The sequence below is a fragment of the Sphaeramia orbicularis genome, unplaced genomic scaffold (assembly GCF_902148855.1).
Source record: "Sphaeramia orbicularis unplaced genomic scaffold, fSphaOr1.1, whole genome shotgun sequence".
Taxonomy (NCBI): Eukaryota; Metazoa; Chordata; class Actinopteri; order Kurtiformes; family Apogonidae; genus Sphaeramia; species Sphaeramia orbicularis.
Window position 1 is genome coordinate 9,557 of NW_021941645.1, and position 27,584 is coordinate 37,140.

The 27,584-nt window shown below is 43.2% G+C and overlaps 1 protein-coding gene across 1 annotated transcript; it reads right to left on the reverse strand.

The window, feature by feature from the left end:
- Positions 1–14,120: 14,120 nt before the first annotated feature.
- hivep2a (HIVEP zinc finger 2a) lies at positions 14,121–27,578 on the reverse strand (the record flags this gene model as incomplete). Its single annotated transcript, XM_030130527.1, has 13 exons — positions 14,121–16,647; positions 16,730–16,849; positions 17,283–17,385; positions 17,481–18,333; positions 18,491–18,595; positions 18,965–19,140; positions 19,775–19,938; positions 20,438–22,178; positions 22,667–22,751; positions 22,866–23,022; positions 23,311–23,568; positions 24,412–26,258; positions 27,308–27,578. Coding segments are annotated over 13 exons (6,552 nt in total), but the record flags the coding sequence as incomplete, so codon positions are not given.
- Positions 27,579–27,584: the final 6 nt, after the last annotated feature.

Here is a 27,584-nt window from a genome sequence, read left to right on the forward strand (position 1 = left end):
TGAACTTTTCGGACATGATATCAAATATGTCTAAATTGTGATTTAGGATGTTCCTAAGATCATCATAAACACTTTCTGATGTTTTTCGTGTTGATTTAAAACAATTTTCAGGTGGTGAAAAAAATTGTCCAAAAAGGCCTTTTTCGCAAGGCTATAGTATGACTTCCAAATATGAACTTTTCGGACATGATTTAAAATATGTCTAAATTGGTATTTTCTACGTTCCTGAGATCATAATAAACACTCCCTCAAGTGTTTCAGGTTGATTTAAAACAATTTTCATGGGTCAAAAAAATTGTCCAAAAATTCTTTTTTCGCAAGGCTATATAGTATGACTTCGAAAATGAACTTTTTGGACGTGATTTCAAATGTGTCTAAATTGTGATTTAGGATGTTCCTGAAATAATAATAAACACTCCCTGAAGTGTTTCAGGTTGATTTAAAACAATTTTTAGGTGGTCAAAAAAATCGTCCAAAAATGCGTTTTTCGCAAAGCTATAATATGATGTCCGAAAATGAACTTTTCTGACATGATTTCAAATAAAATCTACATTTTTATTTAGAATGTTCCTGAGATCACAATAAACACTCCCTGACTTTTTTCATTTTGATTTAAAACAATTTTTTAGGTGTTCCAAAAAATCGTCCAAAAATGCGTTTTTCGCAAGGCTATAGTCCGACTTCCGACAAAGAACTTTTCGGACATGATTTCAAATATGTCTAAATTTTTATTTTCTACGTTCCCAAGATCATAATAAACACTCCCTCAAGTGTTTCAGGTCGATTAAGAAGAATTTTTTAGGTGGTCCAAAAAATTGTCCAAAAATGCATTTTTTGCAAGTATGACATCCGAAAATGAATTTTTCGGACATCATTTCAAATATGTCTAAATTTTGATTTCAGATTTTCTTAAGATCATAATAAAGACTTAGTGATGTTTTTCGTGATGATTTAAAAAAATTTTCAGGTGGTCAAAAAAATCATACAAAAATGTGTTTTTCACAAGTCCATAGTCTGGCTCCCGAAAATGAACTTTTCGATCATGATTTCAAATGTCTAAATTTTAATTTAAGATGTTCCTGACATCATAATAAACACTCCTTGATGTTTTTTGTGTTGATTTAAAACAATTTTCACGTGGTCAATAAAACTGTCCAAAAATGGATTTTTAACTCTTTAGCATGAGTTCGGAAAATGAACTTTTCAGATATGATTTCCAATATGTCTAAATTTTGATTTAGGATGTTCCTGTGATCATAATAAAAATTGACTGATTTTTTACGTGTTTATTTAAAACCATTTTCAGATGGTCCAAAAAATCGTCCAAAAATGCTTTTTTTTCAAGGCTATATATATATATATATATAGTATGACTTCCGACAATGAACTTTTCGAACATGATTTCAAATGTGTCTAAATTTTGATTTAGGAGGTTCCTGAGATCATAATAAACACTCCCTCAAGTGTTTCAGGCTGAATTTTCAGGTGGTCAAAAAAAATCACCCTAAAATGCATTTTTCATAACACTATAGTATGACTTCCAAAAATGAAATTTTTTGACATAATTTCAAATATGTGTAAATTTTGATTTAGAATGTTCCTGAGATCATCATAAACACTCCCTGACTTTTATCATGTTGATTTAAAACAATTTTCAGGTGGTCAAACAAATCGTCCAAAAATGCATTTTTCGCAACGCTACAGTATGACTTCCGAATATGAACTTTTCGGAAAATTTTCAAATATGTCTAAATTCTGATTTAGAATGTTCTTGACATCATAATAAACACTCCCTGATTTTTATTTTTTTTTATTCAAAACAATTTTCAGGTGGTCAAAAAAATCGCCCAAAAATGCGTTTTTCATAACACTCTAGTATGGCTTCCAAAAATGAACTTTTTGGACATGATTTCAAATATGTCTAAATTGTGATTTTGGATGTTCCTGAGATCATCATAAACATTCCCTCAAGTGTTTCAGCTATATAAAAAACAATTTTTAGGTGGTCAAAAAAATTGTCCAAAAATACATTTTTCGTAAGGCATATGACTTCCAAAAATGAACTTTTCGGACATTCTTTCAAATATGTCTACATTTTTATTTAGGATGTTCCTGAGATCATAATGAACACTTTCTAATTTTTTTCGTGTTGATTTAAAACAATTTTTAGGTGATCAAAAAAATCGTCCAAAAATGCATTTTTCATAAGACTTAGGCATGACTTCAGAAAATGAACTATTCAGACATGATTTCAAATGTCTAAATTTGTATTTAGGATGTTCCTGAGATTATACTAAACACTCTCTTAAGTTTTTCAGGTTGATTTAAAACAATTTTTAGGTGGCCAAAAAAAAATCGTCCAAAAATGCATTGTTCTTAAGGTTATAGTATGACTTCCAGAAATGATCTTTTTTGACATGATTTCAAATATGTCTAAATTGTGATTTCGGATGTTCCTGAGATCATAATAAACACTCCGTCAAGTGTTTCAGGTTGATAAAATACAATTTTCAGGTGGCCAAAAATTTTTTCCAAAAATGTGTTTTTCGTAACACTATAGTATGACTTCCAAAAATGAAATTTTTGGACATAATTTCAAATATGTCTAAGTTTTGATTTAGAATGTTCCTGAGATCATAATAAATACTCCCTGACTTTTCTCATGGTGATTTAAAACAATTTTCAGGTGGTCAAAAAAAATTGCCCAACAATGCGTTTTTCGTAAGGCTATAGTATGACTTCCGACAATGAACTTTTTGGACATGATCTCAAATATGTCTAAATTTTGATTTGGCATATTCATGAGATCATAATAAACACTTTCTGATGTTTTTCGTGTTGATTTAAAAAATAAAAAAAATCATCCAAAAATGCGTTTTTCACAAGGCTTTAGTATGACTTCCGAAAATGAACTTTTCGAACATTATTTCAAATATGTCTAAATTGTGATTTAGGTTGTTCCTGAGATCAAAATAAACACTTTCTGATTTTTTTTTCGCATTGATTCAATACAATTTTCAGGTGGTCAAAAAAATCATCCAAAAATGCCTTTTTCACAAGTCTATACTATGACTTCCATATATGTTTTTTTCGGACGTTTTCGGACATGATTTCAAATATATCTAAATTTTGATTTAGGATGTCCCTGAGATCATCATAAACACTCTCTCAAGTGTTTCGGGTTGATTAAAAACAATTTTTAGGTGGTCAAAAAAACTGTCCACAAATGCATTTTTCAAAAGGCTATAGTATGACTTCCGAAAATGAACATTTTGGACATGATTCGAAATATGTGTAAATTTTTATTTTGGAATTTCCTGAGATCATAATAAACACTCCATCAAGTGTCTCAGGCTGATTTAAAAACTTTTTTCATGTGGTGACTAACATCGTTGAAAGATGCATTTTTCGTAAGACTATAGTATGACTTCCGAAAATGAACTTGGAATCAATCACAGCAGCGCATCTTTCTGTCATAGTGTTCTTGGATTTCCTTCCAAGATCTAAAAAGATCATTCCAGAGAGTTTCCTTAGATATTTTTCCAAGGGGGGGGGGGGGGGGGGGGGGGCACTAAATATTACAGTGCAATGTAAAAAATGACTGGACTGATCCATCAGTAGGTGAAATACTCTCAGTCCCTTTACCCTTTACTTTTACTTTTACCTTTTCTAATGGAAACAAAGGGACATTCAGACTGTGGAACAAATAAACCACCAGTTTATGAAGAGTGGACAAGTGTTTATGTTTAAGTTTATGCATTTGGCAGACGCTTTTTTCCAAAGCAACTTAAAGGGGAAAACCAATCAAATCACTCAATCAATCACATTTTATTTATATAGCGCCAGATCACAACAAAAAGTTCTCTCATGACACTTTATATATAGAGTTGGTCCAAAGCAGACTGAAGCCAGTTTACAGAAACCAACAGAATCCAACAGGAGCAAACACCAGTGATCCAATATTTTAGAACACCACTGTAAATATATACATATATAAGTCTGTATAAATATATACATGTATTAGTCTGATAAATATATACATGTATTAGTCTGTATAAATATATACATATATAAGTCTGTATAAATACATACATGTATTAGTCTGTATAAATACATACATATATAAGTCTGTATAAATACATACATGTATTACTCTGTATAAATACATACATGTATTAGTCTGTATAAATATACACATATATAAGTCTGTATAAATACATACATGTATTAGTCTGTATAAATATATACATGTATTAGTCTGTATAAATACATACATATATAAGTCTGTATAAATACATACATGTATTAGTCTGTATAAATACATACATGTATTAGTCTGTATAAATATATACATATATAAGTCTGTATAAATACATACATGTATTAGTCTGTATAAATATATACATGTATTAGTCTGTATAAATACATACATGTATTAGTCTGTATAAATATATACATATATAAGTCTGTATAAATATATACAGTCTTATATATGTGTATATTTATGCATTTACATGTTTTGAAATGTGTATATATTTGTTTCATATACTCACCTGGACAGCGGAGGGTTAAAGTGTGTTTACAACAGTTCAACACTCAGAGCTGACGTTGGTGTTTCTGTGTTTCTGTTTCAGTCACGTGGTTCCGTACGGGTTCGGCTCAGTCCGGCTGAAACGGGACCTGGACCGCTGCCTCTGCACCGACCCACGGGACAGTGAATGCACCAGGTTCTGCTCCACAGAACCACAAACACAGTAAGGACCACAAACACACCATTCAACGATGGCAACGGAAAGACAATTGGTTGGTTGGTCGGTCAGTTGGTTGGTTGGTAGGCTGGTTGGCTGGTTGGTTGGTTGGCTGGTTGGCTGGTTGGTCAGTTGGGGGGTTGGTTGGTTGGTAGGCTGGTTGGCTGGTTGGTTGGTTGGTTGGTTGGTTGGTTGGCTGGTTGGTTGGCTGGTTGGTTGGCTGGTTGGTCAGTTGGGGGGTTGGTTGGGTGGTTGGTTGGTCGGTCAGTTGGTTGGTTGGTAGGCTGGTTGGCTGGTTGGTCAGTTGGGGGGTTGGTTGGGTGGTTGGTTGGTCGGTCAGTTGGTTGGTTGGTTGGTTGGTCGGTTGGGTGGTAGGTTGATCGGTTGGTTGGTTGGTTGGTCAGTCAGTTGGTTGGTTGGCTGGTTGGGTGGGTGGGTGGGTGGGTGGTTGGTTGGTCGGTTGGTCGGTTGGTTGGTCGGTTGGCTGGTCGGTTGGTCGGTTGGTTGATCGGTTGGCTGGCTGGTTGGTTGGTTGGTTGGCTGGTTGGTTGGTTGGTTGGTTGGTTGGTTGGCTGGCTGGTCGGTTGGTCGGTTGGTTGGTTGGCTGGTCGGTTGGTCGGTTGTTTGGTTGGTTGGCTGGCTGGTCGGTTGGTTGGTCGGTTGGTCGGTTGGTTGGTTGGCTGGTCGGTTGGTCGGTTGGTTGGTCAGTTGGCTGGCTGGTTGGTTGGTTTGTTTGCTTTGTTGGTTGACTGATTAATTGATTGATATACAGGTGTTTGTCCCGGTTCTTCTTCAGGAGGAACAAGGCTTCAAGGAGGACGAAGACGATCAAACAGAGAAGGCGCAGAGCGGCATTCTTGGAAAAACGAAGCCGACACACAGTCAAAGCCCAGACCTGAGGCGGACCAGCAGAACCAGAACCAGAACCAGAGTCCAATCCTTCAGTCCTTCAGCCGTCGTGTCCATGTTCAGTCTGTGTTTATGTCCGTTTCACTGACGCTGAAGCGAAGGGTTAATGTTAGCGACGCTAATGGGCCCGAAGTCTGGGACTGGACCACGGTGCGTTCAGGTACCGAGGTTTTATCCAGTAAATAAACTACAAAACACATGTAAAGCTCAGCCCTTATGGTGCGTTCACTTACCTTCCAACCCTTCCCACATGAACAGACGTTTATTCACCTGTTTATTTAGTCCAAACTTTACTTCAGTCTCAACTCCAGTTCAACTGGCAATGAAAAACCCACAACGTTTCATCTGTCGACACGAGGCTGAAGCGAAAAAACAAAGGAAATAGTAAAGTTTGAACCAAAGAAAAGAACAAACAGTTCATTTATCGGAGGTTTATCACAGTAACAGATGCTTTTAGAGTGAAAAACGGAAACATATGTAATGAAAATGACAAAGAAATCCATGGAAGCAGCAGAGACGGGGGTCTGTGATCTGATCTGATTTAATGTGATCTGACTTCTGTGGTTTTCTCGGTGAATCCACAAACATGAATCTCCTTCTGTATCTGAACTGAATTCAACACTTGTTCATTTGTGTCTGATTGTTTCAGTTCTGATCCGTCCACTAAATCCATCCCATAATAAACAGTGTTAAATTCCTACACTAACATCCTTTGACCAAATGAGTAAAAATACACACTGACACATTTAACATTTAACACTATTATGTTGTTGATTGTTTTATTCATTTTTCCTCATTGTTTTCCAGAGGGCACAAATATTAGTCTGTTTTTCTGTTTAACTTGAGTTAAGCTTGAGTTAAACCTGAGGTAAACGCAAATTAAACCTGAGTTAAACTCAAGTTAAACTTGAGTTAAACCTGAGGTAAACTAAATGTCTTTGTAGCTGTTGTGGACATGAGCCTTTGCTGCTGCGTGTATATGTGTTCTATTTTATTCCTCTGTATTTATTTGGTTGAATATTTGAATTCCATTAAAACATTCATTTATTAAAACATTCATTTAAATGTCTTTGGTTTATTTTCATCGTCCATGTGAACAGATGATCATCACCTTCTAAAAACACCGCCTTCTATTAGATGTTCTTTTTTTTTATTATTTAAAACTCCTCCAATCAGAAAGCAAACATATTTGATCATCGTCATATTTAAGGGATTTTAACCCTTTAAGTGTTTAAGGTTTTTTACACAGATCCACTGTGGTATAAAAAAAAACAGAATACAAAGAACTGAAATAATTTCCATAAAATTCATTCCAAGGACTATTTGATGATTAGATTCTGTTTGTTTGGGTTTTTTTAGAGTTAGATTTCAGACAAACCCTCTGTTTGTGAAGTCATGGTTTTCCTTTGTTTTGTTTTTTTTATTGGATTATGAACCAAAGTTAATGTTTGTTTAAACAGACGGACGTCAAACCACCATCATGTGACCACACAGCGTTCTGCCAAAAACCAAACTCATCCACAGTCTGAAAAAAAGCAAACATTATCCACGACAGAAGGAGCCGATGTTTGTTCAGACGAAGCCTTTGGACGAAGCCAAGGACGGAAAAAAACAATAAGGAGTTTTTTAATAATAAAATAATCAGCAGAAAAAGAATCTGAAAAAAGGTCATGAAAGAAAAAACAGAGAGAAGAAAATGAAAATAAAATCTAAACGAATATGAGACATGAAGGTGTTTAATTTTTCTTCATGTCAGTGAAATAAAAACACAGATACGTAAATCAATAAATATATAAATGAATACATGAGTAAATGAATGAATAGATGAATGAATGAATGAATAAATGTTTGAGCATAAATCCTGAACATTATCTTAGACACAAACTGAACCCACAGCAACAAAAAGAGACAAAAACATTGGATTCATAACAAGAACAAATAATACTTGACTGTAATAAAAGAATAAACTAAAGATAAACAGTTGAAAACAGATGAAACCCAACCCGAGTTTAGAATGAAGTTCATATGGAGACACTGCCCCCTAGTGGACAAACTGGAGTAGTGCAGCAGGAAAACACTGGGCCATAATAATAATAATAATAATAATAATAATAATAATAATAATAATAATAATAATAATAATAAACTATACTATAATAACAATGTAACTTTTTTTAAAAAATCTTATTTCATTTTTTTGCTGTCTTTTTGGCTTTTTTTTTGTCTGTTTTGTGTGTTTGCAAACTTTTTTCTGTTTCCTGACTTTTTTTTTTTTTTCTGTTTTCTGGCTGTTTTTTGTCTGTTGTTTTTCCGTTTGTTTGTGTGTGTGTGTGTGTGTGTGTGTGTGTGTGTGTGTGTGTGTGTGTGTGTTTGGCTGTTTTCTGGCTGTTTTCCTCTGGTTTTTTTTTTTTTTTTTGTCTGTTTCCTGCTGGTTTTTAGTCGGTTTTTTTTTTTTCCAGTTTTCCTCTGTCCTGCAGTACCCACTGAGGTCCACAGGGGGCGGCACCTCCACATCCTTCCACCTCTGGGCTCTGCAGCTTTTCCTTCTGCATTAGTCTGTTTTGTTTGTTTGTTTGTTTTGTTTTTTACCATGTGACCTTCATAAAAATGTCAGTTTTATGTTTAAAACTGGGATGAAAATGTTGTTTGTTTGTTTTTTAATCATAAATGTTTTATTTACAAACATGGCATTTAAATCTGACAGTTATGGAGGATTTGGGTTCGATGTTTATGGAACAAGTTCATGATATAAAAAACAGTTAAAACCTATGAGTATATGTTTTATATGTTCTGTATGTTCTGTATGTTCTATATGTTGTGGTTCTAGTCCAGGTGGGTGAATGCCCATATGTTCTATATGTTCTACATGTTCTGTAAGTTCTATATGGTCTATATGTTGTACATGTTCTATATGTTGTACATGTTCTGAATGTTCTATATGTTCTTAAATCCTCTTTACAGTGGTTCTAGTCCGGGTGGGTGAATGTCCATATGTTCTATATGTTCTGTATGTTCTATATCTTGTGCTTCTAGTACAGATGGGTGAATGTTCATGTGTTCTGTGTGTTCTACATGTTCTGTATGTTCTATATGTTCCGTATGTTCTATATGTTCTGTATGTTCTGTATGTTCTATATGTTCCGTATGTTCTATATGTTCTGTATGTTCTATATGTTGTGGTTCTAGTCCAGGTGGGTGAATGCCCATATGTTCTATATGTTCCGCATGTTCTATATGTTCTATATGTTCTACATGTTCTGTAAGTTCTATATGGTCTATATGTTGTACATGATCTGTATGTTCTATATGTTCTTAAATCCTCTTTACAGTGGTTCTAGTCCAGGTGGGTGAATGTCCATGTGATGGATTGAACACATATGAAGGGACTTTCTTTCATGGTCGGTCGTGGATGAATGTGACCACTAGAGGCAGTAGTGAGTCACTGTGAGGATGAGAACCCTAAAGAACCAACTGTCTGAGTCATAGAACAGAGTGGTTGTTGTAAAGGTACAGACCTGTTTTCTGTTCATCAACATCTTTTAATGGTTGTTTAAAAACATGGTTCCAGTGTTCCTGTCTGTCAGTGTGTGGTTCTAGGTCATATATTTGAGTGTATCATCAACAAATGGTCAAAGTTCCCATTAGACACATGTTGGTCCATATTATTAATGTATGTGAATGACAGTGGTCCAAGGACTGAACCCAGAGGAACTCCTCTGAGGTAGAAACACGAACAAAAACTCTGAAGGTTCTGGAGAGACGCAGAACTCACGTGTTCATGGATGTTTACCCGGTAATCGGATTTATTTAGTTCTGTTATGTCTGAACATGTAAAAAAAAAAAAAAAAAAAAAGAAAGAAAAAACATTGTAGAAAATGGAAGTGATGTCACAACAGGGGTGGAGACAAAAACAACCACGGTGGGCTTTATTAGCTCCCACATTAGCGTGGCCAATGCTAACAGGTGTTCAACAAAAACAGATGTTTTAAAAATGACAGGAAGTTGGATTCAACGTCACTACATATGTACAAACTCTGAAATAAATCCGATAATGGACTGAAACGACTGAACCAGGGGTTACGAATTATCACATTTCTGAACTAGTTATTGGGTTTAAATGGTCAAAATTAGGTCCCATTGGACACAATGAAAAGGGGTGGGACTGTGGATGCACCAAAGGGACACGTGTCCTTGAACAGGTTCAGTCTAATATTTGGACTTGGACCTTATGTTGGACCCCCTGGTCTATTCTGAGCAGAGGTGGTCCAGAAAAAGAAGAAGAAAAAGAAGAAGAAGAAGGGAAGTCCAGGATCAGTGGATGGACCAGGTTCTGATTGATTGATTGACAGCTGTCAGGTCCTTATCAGCGCTCATGTGTTTCCTGTTCTCGTTCGACTTCGACGTACAAACAAAACGGTGACAAACGCCTCATGGATGATGAGACGTGAAGACACAGCGGGCGTCTCAGGGGAGATCTACCCCCACCCCCACCCCCCACCCCTCCTGATGAAAGTGGTTCCTCCAAACACTGATCACCACCAAAATAACTCGCTTGATCACATCCAATCAAAGGCAAGACTCACCGACGCATGGACAGAGGGACGGACTAATGGAAGACGACAGCGACCCAGATGTGTCCAATAAACAGGAGACAGGTGGACACATGTGGGACGGGGCTAATGACAGGTAGACGTATGTGGGACAGGGCTAATGACAGGAAACCCTTCAAAATCAGACAGAAGAGTCGGTATTCGGAGTCTTCAAAGTCCATTCATTAAAGACACAAAAACAGAATTCTGTTCGGATCGTAAAAAATAAACCCTGGTTTAGACATTTCAGTCCTTTATCGGATTGATTTCAGAGTTTGTACGTACGTAATGACGTCCACACGTCTGGTCTTGTCTTGTTGAACACATCAGCGTTAGCTGTGCTACTACTGTACCCCATGTTTGTTTCGTCTTAAACTCCACCTGTGACATCACTTCCATTTCTGATGTAACAGAAGTAAATAAACCAGATGAACCTGGAAACATGCATGAAGACATGGGACGATCAGAGGACAAGGACCGGATCAAACTTTTACCTAAGCCTTCAGTTTTCTGCACACGTCTATCTCTGAGGAGTCCCTCAGGGTTCAGGTCAAGGAGTACTAGGATTAATTCCACTGACCCTTTGCACCAACGTCACAGTTATCATGTGACTAGGGGTGCAGTGCCATGGTGGACGGCAAAAGCAACACAAGAAACAAATGAATGAGCGACAGATTATGGCTACCATCACTGAAAACTAAGTTTTGGAGTTGTCCTGCGAAATGACTCACCTACTGGACGGCACAAAGAACGCTATTTGGAGAAGCTAGTGATCGCTGGGCTAGCTACCGACCCATACCTTCTGCCTCCTGATGTGTTTACGGATCTAGCAAAATCCTCCAGTCTACCGGAGTTTAAAGCACACGATCTGTTCCATTCTGTTCTAAATGGAGCGTCAAATGGAACAGCATCAGGACAAGAACAGTATTTATAGAACACAGTGGAGCTGGTCCAAAGGCAGACACTAGAACAGCAGAGCTAATACTGGAGGGGCTGATGACACACACTGGAACACAGTGGCTCGTAGCAGTTAACCCAGTCCACCACCTAGCTAGCATTCGGTGGAGCTAATGCTAATGCTCTGGACCCAGACAGAGCCTGTTCTATCTGTAATATCAGGTCCATCAGATCCAGGTTCTGTCTGGAACCAGCTGAAACCATGGATGGAACTGTTGTGTGCGACCACTGGACGTGGAAAGCAAGATTAAAAAACAAACAAAAACCAGAACGTTCAGATCAGATTCTATATTAGCTGGTTTGGTGTCCAGTGTGCCGTCCGGCACTTCCGCTGTCCATCATGGCGCTGGTTTGCGGCATGAACAGAGTGTGACGTAACATGCAAAGGGTCAATAGATGAATACTACTGATAGTTTCTAAGGAGAATGGACTCTGCACAGCCCCACTACTGCCTGACCTTCAGGTCGTTCCTGTATTTCCTGTCTTTCATTATTGGACACACTGATTAATCCAGGTGTGTCTGCTACTTCTTGTTGTGACGACTGATTAATCAGGCACACCTGGATTAATCAGTGTGTCCAATAATGAAAGATGGGAAATAACAGACCCACCTGAAGTTCAGAAGTAGTGGGGCTGTGCAGAAAGCCCATTTCCTGCATTCATTGATGATCTAGTTAAATACAGTTGCACCACATGCACCAGGGTCCACCAGGGACCACCAGGGTCCATTTCTTCAGTCAGATGTATGTCTTGGACTCAGAGTGGACAGAGCAGACAGTGGTCAGAGTTGAAATACTGTTCATTAAACACAAACACCAGTTGATTCTATTCAGATTTATTTGAAAACACAATCCATGTTCCACTGTTACTGCGACTCCTCGTCTCCTGGGGTCGGACATGATATTGGTTTGAATTCCACTGAACACCATCACACAGTTACCCTTTATATGCACGGATACCGGTTTTTTTTTTGTCCTTTTTTTTGTATTGTTGTCATTTCTATACAATGACTTGTGCTTTTGATATTTCTGAAAGAGAGACAGATTTTAAAGACATCATCATCGTCATCATTATCGTCATCTTCGTCGTCATGGCCGTCGTCGTCGCCGTCGTTCGTGTCCATAACAGAGGGAGGATCCAAATAGAAAAAAGTCCATAGAAGAAGAGGATATACTGGTCGAATACACACCGATACACAATACAGATACACACTGATTGGGCGGCGGCCTGGCTCCGCCCACAACAGAGGAAAGTGTTGAGTTCACCGCAGCCCCGACAGCGCCACCTAGCTCCTGATTTGAGGATTTAAAGAACGTGATTGTTGCCTGGCAACAAGTCCAGTCCTGCTGGTGAGCAAGAGTTTGGCCAAATATTGCTTTAGCTACGAAAGGGATCAACAGGAGAGAAAAGCATAAACGATTATTATTATTATTATTATTATTATTATTATTATTATTATTATTATTATTATTATTATTATGGGATGTCAGAGCAGTTTTCCCTCCAAACACTTTCATTTGAACCAGTTGAACCTGTTTTATTTCTGGGACTGGACTGAAAATAAGGTGCATTTAACAGGTGAAGGTTTGACCAACGATGGGAGCGTCCAAAAACGGACAAAGACTGTGGACATATTTAACTGGTCCACTATGTGTCCACCAGTCTGTGTCCATCAGTCTGTGGACCCGTTGGATCTAGGTGTTTCTTTTCTAACAGGGGTCTGGGATCCAAAACAATAAGGACTAATGTTAGAACAGAGTTTGATATTATGGGATAGATATCATTAGTTTGGTTCAATTCCTCTCTTTGGTTCTAAAATGGCTCACAGATAGTTTGGAGTGAATTTAGATCACATTTTTTTCTCCCTGACTCTGTTTTTAACTGCTCTTCCTCTAAATGTCACTAATATTTGTCCTGCTCTGACTGTAAATAATAATTTTCTTCCTCATCAGACTGATCTCATGAAATCGCATTGTATGTGGCGACAGTTTATTGCATTTGGCATGTTATATGCACGCATTTTCATCCTATCATGTTATTTAACGCCATTTGATGGTGTGTCAATGTGCTAGCTGCTAATTAGTAATTGTGCTAATCGCAAACTCTAACTCTAACCCTAAACCTAACTGCTAACCCTAAACTTAACCCTAAACCTAACTACTAACCCTAAACCTAACCCTAAACCTAACTGCTAACCCTAAACTTAACCCTAAACCTAACTACTAACCCTAAACCTAACCCTAAACCTAACTGCTAACCCTAAACCTAACCACTAACCCTAAACCTAACTGCTAACCCTAAACTTAACCCTAACCGCTAACCCTAAACCTAACCCTAACCGTTAACCCTAACTGCTAACCCTAAACCTAACCACTAATCACGATCTGCTAACCGCTAACCCTAAACCTAACCCTAACCCTAACCGCGAACCCTAACCCTAAACCTAACTGCTAACCCTAAACTTAACCGCTAGACCTAACCCCTAACCCTAAACCTAACCCTAACTGCTAACCCTAACAACTAATCATGAACTGCTAACTGCTAACCCTAAACCTAACCCCTAACTCTAACCATAACCCTAACTGCTAATCGTGCTAATTTCTAACCGCTAACCCTAATCCTAACCGCTAATCGCACTAGCCACTCTAATCGCGCTAATGGCGTGTTACTGTATTTGGTGTAAATATACACGCTGAAAGCTTCTAATGCGTACATATAACAGGCCAGTTAAAAGTGGCCTGTTATCGGAACATGTTGTCCTCATCTAACATCTACTGTCATGTGACTGAGGAGGAAACATCTACCATTAAACTGATGTTTCTGCATCCGATCCTCCTGACCAGGTCATGTGACAGCTGGAGACAGGAAGTGTCCACAGATTTATGTCCATGTAGTTCAGAAATGTCCATGTTCATCCTGTTATAAATGTAATGGATGACATTTGTCATTATTGTTTTGAATCCCAATGTGTTCACATCCTTTTGTCCATGGTGGGGTGGGGGTGGGGGGGGGTGTGTGGGGGGGCATCCATATGCATCGATGCCAAAGAAAAGTGAGCGTCTACATGTGCGTGACTGGATATTTACATGGACTGGAATGTTTTGGCTGTTCATCGATGTCTGACACCCACGGAGGCTTCGACTTTGATTATTATTATTTTTTATTATTATTATTATTTTTATTGTTATTATTATTATTATTGTTATGGTTAAAAAAGGGATTAAACCCAAAGGCATGAACGTTCGCTTAATGCTGAGAGCAAGTCTCGTAAAAACCAGAGAAGAAGTCTTAGCACAAAAGAAGGTAAAAAAAAAAACAACAAAAAGAGGAATAAAGGTCACAACGTGGGGGGGGGGGGGGGGGGGTGTCAGGCAAAGAGCGGAGAATGTACAAGCAAACGAGCAGAACCTACTGAGAACGTCCCCCTACAGGAGTGCAGATAGATAGGAGCTAATAGAGTCTACATACTGGAGCATATGCTGGTTAAATACTGGACTACATCTGATTCTATGGGTATATATTATATTAAACCTCCAAAGGATAGAAAGAGGTGGAACATATAAAGCCATGTTACAGAGGACACATCCTGCCCTAACGTCAGCGATAGCAAAAACCCATGCTTTACATAGAAAAGGCATCCACGACATTTAAGAAAAAATGTACAATTTATGAAACATGGTAACAATAATAATAAATAGTATTATAGAATCGCTGCTGTACACAAAAAAGCCATTTTTTAAATTTCACTCATATAAAAATATGTTTTAGTGCAACCGTACGTAATAGTAATATCCATAAGTTCACATCGATGGTCGAGACTTGAAGGTGTCCGAAAAAAATAAGAAAAAAGGAAAAAGGAAACCAAAGCACAGGACATGGAGGTGGAGGAGGAGAAGGAGGTGGAGGAGGAGGAAGGATGGGGTTATAGTGGGTAGGTAGGGTTATGTTGTGTGGGTGGTGTTAAGGTGGGTGTGGTTCTGTTGGGTGGGGTTCTAGTGGGTGGGTGTGGTTCTGTTGGGTGGGTGGGGTTCTAGTGGGTGGGGTTGCATCAGTTCCAGAGCTGACAGCTGTATGTACATGTACGCTCTGTTTGGATCCGTGTGGAAAACCAGACCAAACAGAGAACAGATGAAATCCAAGGCACACCTGTAGATGTTCAGAGACGTACCTACGGTTCGACCAATGGGAGCGCAGCGTGGGCGGGTCTGCTTCAGTCTGAAAGAAAAGCCCACGAAGATGCCATATCCACCTGAACACCGCCCGCCTTGGACCGACGGAACGGACGTGGACAACACTGGAGAAGAAGAACCAAGCCCCGCCCACCACAGCTGACATGTTTACAAACATGTTTACAAAGGTACGAGGTTCTACAGAAGTCTGTCTTCATGACTTTAACATTCATTCATTTTCTGAACCTGTTTCATCCTCATTAGAGTCATGGGGGCGGAGCCTATCCCATCTGCTTATGGGTGAAGGTGGAGCTTACCCAGGACATGTGACCAGTTCACATCAGAAAACTTTGAACTGAATCCTGTTTGAATTAACGCTGCATTTATGGGACAGGTCTGCTGATGGTATATTTGCTGCTGTTTTCTGTTCCATCAGACTGGACGTTGGTTTCAGATCAGTACTTTTGGTCCAATCAGCGTCTGTTTTAATGACCTGGTCACATGACCACATGACTGCGTTGGAAGCGTCTGATTGGTTCTTATTTTTCAAGTGTGTCCACGTCTGTTGCACGTCATCGTTTCTTATTTTCCAAACGTCCGACACTATGACGCGTCGCTGCTTCTCCGTGTGCTTTCCGCCTCCCGCTCCCGTTTGGACGATGTCGGGGGCGGGACAGTTTCTGACCCGGGGCCAGATGGAGGCGGGGCGTGGGGGGGGGAGCAGGAGGAGTGAGGGGAGGAGGCCACCGACGGGTGGGAGGGCCTAAAGTGCTGAACGCCCGGTGACGGCAAAGGGTGATGAGACGGCGGCGACGTGGAGATGGGCGGCGAACGCTGAGGATGCTGAGAGTCAGAGGAGGAGGAAGGAGAAGGAGGGGAGGAGGACGAAGGGCTGTGGGCTCCTCCTCCTGCTCCACCTCCTTTTTCTGGAGGCTCCTTGGAGTCGATGCAGAGCGAAGCGATGGCTTTGGTGCAGGTGTGGACGCCCTCCTCCTGCTCCTGCCTGGCTCCTCCCCCGGCTCCTCCTCCTTCCCTCTCGGACGGCGATGAAGACTCCTGCCGTCCCCCTCTTTCTCCTGGTGCTCCTCCCTCGGGAAAGGTGCTGAAGTGCTGGAAGGCGGCGTCGGTGCCGTTGGACTCCTCCGAGGCGCTCTTCTGCAGAAGCGTGCGTGACGGCGGCGCCTCCTGCTGGAGCAGAGGAGCGGCGACCGACAGCGGGACGGACTGGACCATCTGGATTCCCCCGATGGGAATCATGGGAAATGGAGAACGCACCTGGAAGAGGTCAGAGCGCAGGGTTAGCGTCACGACGGCGCTTTGATCACGCTGTTGTTTACGAACGTTTGAATGTCGATACCTGGAGCTGAGAATGAAGAGGGAGGTGACTGAACAGCAGCTGCTGAGGAGGACTGCACTGGTTACCATGGTTACCACCAGGGTCGCGTTCCCCTGGCAACAACGAAGCTGGGCCATGATCCTGAAAACAACCAGATATGAGGTCACACCATCAGCCAATCCTGGATCTGAGACCCGGGTCTGGACCTCAGACCCAGGTTTAGATCTCAAACCCAGGTCTGGGGTCCAGAGGGTCAGTCCAGGAAATGAAGATGATTAAATAAATGAATGACACCAACGCAGATGAACTCATAAACCCCTCCCCCTCAGCCAATGCTCCGCCCACTTCTCCCCCTCCCCCTCAGCCAATCAGACCTCTGCCCTAATGTGTTGTCGACCAATCGAATGAACCCAACCCCAGATCAAAGTCGAGGGTTGGATTCTGTCGATAAACGTTTCAGTTTCCGTCATTTCAAAAATCGTCTAAAACCATTTGTCCAATCGTGGCCCTGATAGGACTGTCCGTCAAACCCATAACTGAACCAGACCCAGGTCCTCAGTGGTTCACGTCTCACCGTGTCCATTTCTGCGCTGGTCCTGCGGCGTCCCAGAATGCCGAGCTCCGTGGGAGCCGTCGGTCCGCTGTGGTGGCTGGTCCTCCGGGTCCCGCCCTGTTGGCTATAAGACCAGAACCACAACAGACCACATTAGACCTTCAGTAGGGGGACACTGTGGTCCACATGGTGGACGTCCCATGGTGCCTTGGGGTTTACCTCTGGTGGATGAGGTGTGGGTGGAGTCCGCGGCGAGGGGACAGTGGTCTGATCAGCCCCCTGTGGCGTCCTCGTGGGGACAGGTCGCGCTTGTAGTCCCGCCCACCCGGAGACATGGGTCTGGACAGGGGGGACAGCAGGGACAGGTGTCCCCTCCGGGGGGACAGGTCCCGTCGGTACCCGCCCACCGCACCCCCGTCCCTCTTGGGGGAGATGTGACGCAGAGGCGAGATGTCCCGGTGCGGAGACAGATGCCCCGCCCTCGGCGACAGGTCGCGATGCGGGGACAGGTACCGGCGGGACGACGGTGAGGACGAGGGGGAGACGGGGGAGGGGCATCTGGGGAGGTCCAGGCCCGGCGAGGACAGGCGGGACAGCGAGGACAGGTCTGGCGAGGGGACAGGGAGGTCCTCGTCCATGGAGGAAGAGGAGGAGGGCGGGGCTAGGAGGCGGGGCCCCTGGGGGCCTCGCTGGTACTCAGCCTGGTCAGTGGGTGGGGCCTGGGGGGTGATCTGGATGCTTGGCACAGTGGTGAAGTAGCCGAACAGCGGCGGCCTGTGGGCGTGTCCCAGGACATCGGATGCCGACTGATAAGAGAGGGGCGGGTCTTGGTGGGAGGCGGCCATGGCGGTGATGGACAGCGAGGGCAGGCTGTAGGGTTGGGGGCTGGTGGAGCGGGATCGTGTTTTGGGGGTGGAGTCTCCGTCGTAGTCGTCCTCATCGTCGTCCTCGTCGTCCACCTCTTCCCCGTCTTCTTCGCCGCCATCGGAGTCATCGGCATCGGAGAACTGATGCTCGGTCATGGGACCGCGGAGGGTCTTCTCCGACGACCTTTGACCTTCGTCTGTGACGTCTGGAAGAGAACGACCGAAGACGAAGAAAAGAAAACAGTTCTTCAGTCACGAGCAGGACTTGTGTGTATTTATGTGTGTATTTTCTGTGTATATTGTGTGTATTTTGTGTGTATTTTCTATGTATATTCTGTGAGCGTGGCGTCGGCGCTTGCGTACCTGCGTCGTCCGTCTCTGTGTCTCCGTCCACTGAGGACATGGACACGCCCAGTTCCAGACACTTCTTCATATGAGCCTTGGACTTCATGTGCTTCGTCAGGTTTCCTACAAACAAGAAGAAGAAGAAGAAGAAGAAGAAGAAGAAGAAGAAGAGGAAGAGTATTGAACTGGAGACACTGGTGACCTTTGACCCTTCAAGGTCACTGAAGATCAAAGGTCATGGACCCAAATCAAAGTCCACACGTGAGTTTTATCAGTGATCTAATGGAACTAGACTGTATGTGCGGTTACTGCAGGGCATTGTTGGTAAATGCTGTGTGTTCAGTTCCTGCAGGGCATTGTGGGTAAATGCTGTGTGTTCAGTTCCTGCAGGGCATTGTGGGTAAATGCTGTGTGTTCAGTTCCTGCAGGGCATTGTGGGTAAATGCTGTGTGTTCAGTTCCTGCAGGGCATAGTGGGTAAATGCTGCCCTACCTTTGGTCTTGAAGGCAAAGTTGCAGAACTTGCAGACGTAGGGGCGCACGTCAGTGTGCGTTCGGATGTGTTTCTTCAACATGCTGGGTTTCTTACAGCGGATCCCACATTCCTCACAGATGTATTTACCCCGACCACGACCACGGACGTACACGTAGTCCTCATTAGATTTATACCTGGGAAAAAAAAACACACACAGGCTCAGAGATCCAGTTTGACCCTCATACTTACATACAGTCCACCTGACAATGCAGTCAATTACAGGGTTAGCATTAGCATTAGTAGTAGCATTAGCATTACTATTGGTGTTATTATCTGTATTATGTTTATGCATTTGGCAGACACTTTCCAAAGCGTCTTAGTATTAGTATCAGTGTTAGTTTTAGCATTAGTATTAACATTAGTACTGACATTCGCATTAGCATTACTATTAATGTTAGTTTCAGTATTAGTATTAGTATTGACATTATTATTAGTATTAGCATTAGTATTATTATTAGTGTTAGTATCAGCACTAACATTTAGTATCAGCATTAGCATTAATATTAGCATTAGTATCAGCATTAGCATTAGTATTACTCTTAGCATTAGTATTAGTATTACTATTAGTGTTAGTGTCAGCATTAGCATTAGTATTAGCATTAGTATTACTATTGTGTTAGTATTAGTATTAGAATTAGTATTAATATTAGCGTTACTATTAGCATTAGTATTAGCATTAGCATGAACACCTGGTGGAATAAAGACTATAAAAGGTCAGCCACTGTCATTGGTCACCTATAGACTGAGCTGTGCACTGATTGGACATACCCGCCTTCGAAGATCTTGATGCGGGTGGGCTCGGCAGCGGTGGGTGGAGCTTTGACCGACACCTCCTTCTCCACCTGCTCCTCCTTGGAATGCTCCCACGACACCACGCCCTTCATTTTCCTCCCAAAGTTACTGACTTCGACCGGCATCAGCTCCGGCTTCAGCTGGAAGAATAATAATAAATAAAATAATAACAACAATAATAATAATAACTAATACTTGTAGTGTGTTTAATTCTTCTTGTACAGTTATTATTGTTATTTTCTTATTTCCTGTTTTGTTTTTTGTATCTGTACATATGATGTTGTTTTGCTACTTGAACCTTCATTTCCCAGAAGAATCAATTAAGTTCAGTCTAATCTCATCAAACTCACTTTTCTACATGAGAATTTAAGAAATATACAAAACGACAGTCAGATCTATCCTGTAAGTTCTGTCAGTCAATGAATTGATCAATAATAGGAACAGATAGAAACAGCAGATACAGGATCAATGTGGAACAGTGAATTATCTGATCAATAAAAGGCCAAAGGACGTCGACGCCACTCATTTCACATATTGTTCTTCTATTAATATTGACCTTTATTTTTCTCTTCCTATCATTGTTTTGCTGTAAATGTCATTTTTTCTTATCTCATGCTTCCTCGTAAACCCGTCACGTACCTGGTCGAACCGCAGCTTCCAGGCCACTGATGACACCAGTTTCCCCGAAGTGGGCGGAGACATGGCGGCGGTGGTGTACATGAGGTCGGTGGTCCTCCTCTGTTTGGACCGGAGCAGGGCCAGCGCCGCCTTGGTGCTGAGATTCAGCGGGTTGGGGTTGTACGAGCTCACGCACCAGGAGCTGTAGGCGGAGCTGTGTTCGGAGGCGGGGCGGCTGTTGGGTTTGGTGTAGTTCAGGAAACACCAGCTCACTCTGCTGATGGTGCGCAGGCTGGGGAACTGGAAGAACTGCTGCACCTCCGCCACATCCGTCACCAGCATCTGGCCTCCTGCTCCAGACGGTCCAGCGCTCGGGTTGGCGGCGAGTTGGACCAACATGCTAACAGGGACTTTACTGTGGGTGGGCGGTTTGGTGGCATCGGCGTCCTCGGTGTCGTTTGACGACACCATGGACTGAGGACTAGAGTTTGGTTCAGCGGCTGAATCGTCCACATCGAGATCCTCTGGAGAATCCCGCCCACTTGACATCGGGGAGTGATCGGTGATGATTTGGAGGGGAGGGGTGAAGCTCTCCGCCCGGGGCATGTCGGGGGGGTGGGGGGCAGACGACCGAACAGGAATGGTGATCTTGGTGGCGACAGGGAAGTCGGACATCGGAGGAGATGAGGACATCCTTTCAGATTCGTCCACAGAGCCTTCGGTCTTCAGGGACGACTGGCGACATCTGCCTGGACCTTTGTCCATCTTAGCGCTGCTTTCAGTTCCGCTCAACTCCACAGCGCTCATCTCTTTAACGATCTGTCCATACATTCGCTCTTCTTTTACTCTCTTCTGCTGCTTGGTCTCAATAAAAAGCTCCAAAGAACTGGCTGGTGAGAGCATGCGCTTCCCTCCTCCGGCGCCAGAACCAGAGGCGTCGGTGGTAGATATGGTTCCTGATGTTAGCGATAATGGGATACCTGTGTTCATTTGAGGTTCTGATGGGGAATCAGGTACTTTCCAGAGCGGGTACCTTAGAACAGAGCCTCCAGTTTGTCCTAAAAAGTGCGACAAGTTGAATCCTGATCCACTGATGCCTCCACTAATCCCTCCAGGTGCTTTGTTGGAACTCAGAACACCAACTGGAGGAGACACGATGCTACCATCAGCTCCAAGTCCGGCTGATCCCACCCCTGGTGCTCCGTTGCTGTGGATCAACTGGCTAACACTGGTGTACATAATACTACCGAACGATGGCACATGAGTTTGGATGCGAACAGGAACCAGCATACCAGGCAGAGAGGCTTGAGGACCCAGGTTCTGGGTGGCAAAGATAGGCTGGATCTGCTGGAGAAGCATGGAGCCTGAGGTGGAGCTGGACAGAGGTCCGAAGTGCTGCTGTTGGGACAAAGGAGATGCACGAGATCCAAAGGGGTAGACCTGAGAGCTCAGGTTCTCACATTTCCCCTCAGGCTGCTGATCGTGGACGGGCTGCAGGGAATGCGGCTGCTGTTGCTTGTGGAGTGGGTGTCCAGGTGAAGATCGGATGTGGAGTTTCTGGAGCTGCTGTTGGGCCTGGAGGGTTAGCTGCTGCCTGGGAACTGGACCAGACTCCTGGCTCCAGAACAGGCTCGGCTGCTGGAACGAGAGGAAGGGGTGTCCGCCCTGGTACTGCTGGATGATGTCCTTGTTCATGACCTCCTGGCCTGGATGTTCTCCTTCGGATGATGAGCCCTGGGTCTGGAGGCGGTACTGCTGAGACCTACCATCAATGAAGGACCATTAGTCAAAAACCCATGTAGAACAGCAACAACTAGAGGTACAGTTAGTTTGAAGTTCCATGTTTGTGTTAGTTCTAGCTTCTCTGGTTGGTTGGTATAGAAGCTAAAAATTGGGATGAACGGATCCGTGACATGAAATATGATGAAGAACCTATGTTTAAGATCCTATATTGTACAGAATCATTTTTTCTTGTCGAGCTTGGTCCTGAGCATCTATGCCTGAACTTTCCAGATGTTCCATGAAGTGTTGATGTGATGCCTTCTGTGTTTTCATCTCTCTCAGTTTATGGTTGTGTTTTTAGACTTCCTGTCGCTTCATTATCATCTGAGGTTTGATACAACTGCCATCTTTTATTAAATGTTTATTTTTAAAGGTTCTAGATTATCTGCAACAGCATACATGCAGTGAACTATAACGTTCCATAATGTGACATATTTGAGGTTCTTCATAAGGTTCCTCCATCCTCACCTGATGTGGATCGGTTCATCTTGAAGACTGTCCTCACTGATGCTCTGTTGGAGGAGGTGCTGCTGGTGCTGATGAGATCCAACGCCTTTATACAAAGCAGAATCAGAAATGAGTCAGATGTAGATCGTAGTCTACACACATTCTTATCAGACTGTAGTTCTTTTATCTTCAGCCTTGTTATGTATCGAAAACCTCTTACCTGCGCTACCGACTCTCTTGGTTCTGCCCACACCGTCACCGCCGTGGCCACTGCCTGTCGGACCAGACCACATCACATGTTCCAGACTCTCCTGTTTGATTGACACCTCACCTACTGGTTCCTGGGTGACGGCCTCTGGATAAACGCTCAGCGACACCTGTCAAGAAGGTGAGAGAAACAATCTGGACATGGGTTTGGTTTCATAGATCTTGGTAGTTTCAACTGGAATCAGTTTTGAACCAAGCCCCACTAATGGCATCAGGAGCCTACTTGCACCCTCACCCCCCATACAGTTGAGAACCACTGATCTAAATGATACTGTGTACATTTGTTTTTGTTGCATGGGTATGTATTAGGACACCTAAAGTTCCCAATGCCATCATCTTGTTTTTTTTTTACTTTTTGAGTCTACTTTTCCTCTGAATTCTGATTCTTTATCCCACACCTGTCGAACTAGATATCCACGTCGGCGTTCCTTCATTGCCGAAGCGCTGGAGTACAGTTCTCCCTGTCTGGATGAGGACAAGCTTCCATAGTCAAAGGACTTGCTTCTCATTTCCGGCAGCTCGGTGGGCAAAGTACAAGGGGCTTGTTCTGATGAAGACCTCCTCATCTCCCTCTGCTGGTGGCTGGAATGACCACTGCCAGGAACCGTCAGGAACTCTGATGGTTTAGATCCACCGACAGCAGCTACCGACTCATCCTGAATATGACAGAGAACACATTAGTATTAGAACTGTACTCACTTTTGCAGGTGCTGAACTAAAATAATGAAGATTTGTGGCCCTTAGTTCAACACCAGGGGGTAAGAATGGGTGATATGATTTGACGATACCATTTATACCACAAGAGGTATGAGCTACCCTAAACACTCATTCAGGGAATGTGGTAAATCAGGTCTGGATTCTTGTGTGATCTTGGGAATCCTACTGGTGTTTTTTTAGCTTCTTGAAAAGAAAGATGAGCAGATTCTGCAGGACAAACCATCTAAAATATGAATGTAGTTGAATACTGCATTGACTGGAGTCCAGCTGGTGTTAATGTAAACGAGTTGACCTTAAAACCACTAACACATGAAATGGAGGGATCTGAAACTATGTCTTAAAGGTTCAATGTATCAGGATTAGGAGGACGAGTACAGAAATGGAATGTACTTCATAATAATATTTTCATTAGTGGAGCATCACCTGAAAACAAGAATCGTTGTGTTTTAAAGTTTCCATCTACAGAGGGAGTGGTTCCTGTTGTGACATTAAGGGATTCATTCATCTTTTGTTCCGTTTTATGGCAGATGGTGCAGAGTTAAGGAGTATTAGTCATCATTCTATGAATACAGACGTTCAGGAAAGACCGACCTGATACAAGCTCTTTAGCTTTTAGTTTGGTCGGCTTTATCTCACACATTGAACCTTTAATGGAATTTACTGAACACTTAGTGTCTCTATTTGTGATGTGCAGTAGCTATCCTTTAGATTTCATAACATCAGTTTAGGTGAAGTGGTCCACCCCTACCAGTTATGGACGTTAAACCAGCCCTGATTTGTACCTGCTTGGTGGGTGAGACGGACTTGAGGCCTTCGTCTCGGTCAAACGACATGGAGAAGGACGATGAGTGCGACAGGTTGCTCTCTTGACTCGGGCTGCGGGACAGGCTGGTGCAGGTCGACTCGAAGCTGGACTCTCCAGATGAGTGTTCCATGTCCGCCAGGCGCAGCCTCTTCTTTTTAGGCGGGAGTTTTTCCGACGGCATCTGGGAGAGGGTGTCGCTCCTCTGTGGAAGCTGAAACTCCTCCACATGCGGCTGCTGCTTCTCTGCTTCTTTGGGAGCTTCGGAGTCTTTCTCGGGCTTGTCGGGCTCCTCCGTCACCCTGATCTCTGGAACCTGGATGTTGGGCTGACGGACCAGTTTATGTGAGATGTGATAAGGCTGTCCAGGTGACGCTGCTGCTGATGAAGATGACAGGGAGGCCAGGTCGCTGTCACTCTGCAGCTGCTGCTCCATGCTTTCATTCCTCAACAGGACGGACTCGGGACTCAGCGCGTCCTCGAAGATCTCAGTGTCCGACTGTTCAGAGTACTGGCTGGATAGAGGTTTATCGGAGGGCTGGTACCCGGGCTGTTCAAAGGACTCTGACTTCTCAAATGAATTTGGCCTGCTGAGGGAGTTTGTGTGCTGAATGACTGATATCACGTTCCCGGCCGTCTTACGGCCTTCGGAGTCGGTGAAAAGTGCGATGTCCTCAGAACACATGCTGGCACAGGTGTCAAAGCTGTCTGACTGGCTGTGGATGCTGTGTAGAGACCCCTTCCCTGTCGGAGTCCCTCTAGACCCATCTAGACTGCTCTGTTTAAAGTCATACTCGCCGATCATTTCCACTGAACCACTGCAGCTGCTATCGCAGTGCCCAGGACTGTCATCCTCATCACCAACACTCTTCTCTTTTCTCCTCTTCCTCGTTGCTATTTCCGACATACTGACTTTAGTACCGTGAAGGCCACGTTCACTGATTTTCATACTTATTGAAGCTAAATTTTTGGGCACGTGTCCATAGCCTTCAGCCTCTCCTACATGGGCCTCATTGGCTGAATGCTCAAAAGCACCTTGTCGTCTGAGCCTTCGTAGCCCTGGTGGATAAAATACGTCATCTGAAGTCATCATCTCGTCAAAGGAGTGGCTGCCTCGAATCCCTGGTGGCACGCTAAGGTTTGGAGGGGAGGAAGTTGGCATTGAATTACTCCTGATAAGAGGACCAGAGTCTGTTGGAGGTTCTAGAAGCCCAGTGCTGCTCTGACAAGGTCCCGTTGGATACTGCTTGGGATCTCCTGATATACCTACATCCCCCCTGAAACATGGATGATCTTCAGCTATCTTCCCCATTTCAAGAATAGCACCAGTTTCCTTTAAGCTAGCTAGACTGGTGGGATCCGCCCCGGCCATACCGACTGTAATGGACTGCCTGGGTCTGGAGGGTCGGTAGTACCAAGTCCGACCAAACATAATCTCTTCATATGTCTTGACGTTAGTATTGGGGGGGCTAATCTGCTGTTCTGCACTCTCAGAACGTGAGAAGTAACCCGAGTCTGTGCTGCCTTTGCTGTGAGGACTGAGGAGATTGAGGGACTGGGACAGAGCAGAGTCAGCATCCTGGACTTTCACTTTCTCATTCAGCCTCAGGGCCAGGCGTTGTTTGATGGTGGGAGAGTCGTCCAGTGAATGCCCCCTCCCTCCAGCCTGTGACGCCAACATATGCGACCCCTTCATCTCCTGAAAGGGTGGGCACTCCATACCGGTGACGGGGACTCCTCCAGACTTCGGGACAATAAGAATAGGCACTTTCATTGAGCCCACAGACAGTTCTTCAGCTGCATCTGCATATGCCGGTTCCACACCACCTGCACCAACAGAGACACGACAGAGTAAAGACAAGTACAACAGAAAACAGATTCCACTTTAGGTACCAGTGTTGGACACTACATGTGTTAGTGCTTTCACTCATATGTCATTTAACAATAATAATAATAATAATAATAATAATAATAATACTACATCAGTTTTATATAGCGCTTTTCTAAGTACTCAAAGATGCTTTTGCAAGATGCATTTGTTTGAGACTTTTCTGTTTGATCGGAACCAACACTGACGGTTTGAAACCTCCTCCAGTTCCTGGTCTGGACCAAAGAGCAGAGTCTTATTCTACCACATCAGTCTGGATCAAACTGGACCATGGTTCAGTTCAGTTGTAGTGTGAAAGCACTTTTTTGGTTCAGAATCGCAAACCAATTACAAGATGTTACAAAAGAAGAAAAAAGAATCATGGGGGTACTTGAGGAGAAGAGAAAGAGGTGAACAGAGATATGGTCACATGAGGTCATTACGCAAATTCTGAAAACTTATCATAAAGGATGAACGAGGCATGACATCCTCAAACTGACATCAGATGAATGCTTGTCTAGAAAACATATCAGTACTACAGGATCCTACACATCTGTCACCAGCTAATATGTATTTTGTAAAAATGACTTTAACTCTAAGCTACTGCATCAGACCAATGTTTAGCTAAAGTGTTTCAGATGCTCCTCATGGTGTGTCCACCATAAACAGCATCTACATGGACTTGAGTCTCCTGGTTATGATTGTGTTTCTATTTCGTGATTTCAGAAACCCGGATAAGCCCAGTTTGAGAGGAACTTGATGATGCTAGCTGGAGTCCTCCATACCTTCTGACTGCTGACTACCTGTGGGGGTGTGGCCTCAGCCGAGTGATGCTAGAGAAATTTAACCAACGAGAATGTTAATCTGAAGTTCAAAGGGACAATGAGAAATTCGTCATAGCTATGTGTGCAAGGATGTGAATACTCATATGTTTTGGTCTGATCGTATCCAGAGTACGATGACTGGAGCTCCACACCTGGATGTAGATGTGACGTGTGGGTGAAATCACCTGTATTCTTGTCAGTGTCAAAGGAGATCTGTGGAACAGGGCTGTCTTTGTCCGTCAACATGGTGGAGCCCTCCACACCTTCCTCATCTGTGTCCGTACTCTGCTCTCCGTCCGAGTGGACTTCAGCCTCACCCACCGGCGACGCCTGGTCCAGGTCTCCACTGCGAGCCACAGCTAACTCTGAGAACGGCACGAGTCCGGCCTTGATGGCGTGGGCGTGGGACTTGCGATGTTTGTAAAGGTTGCTCTTGGTTTTGAAGGAGAAGCCACACGGTCC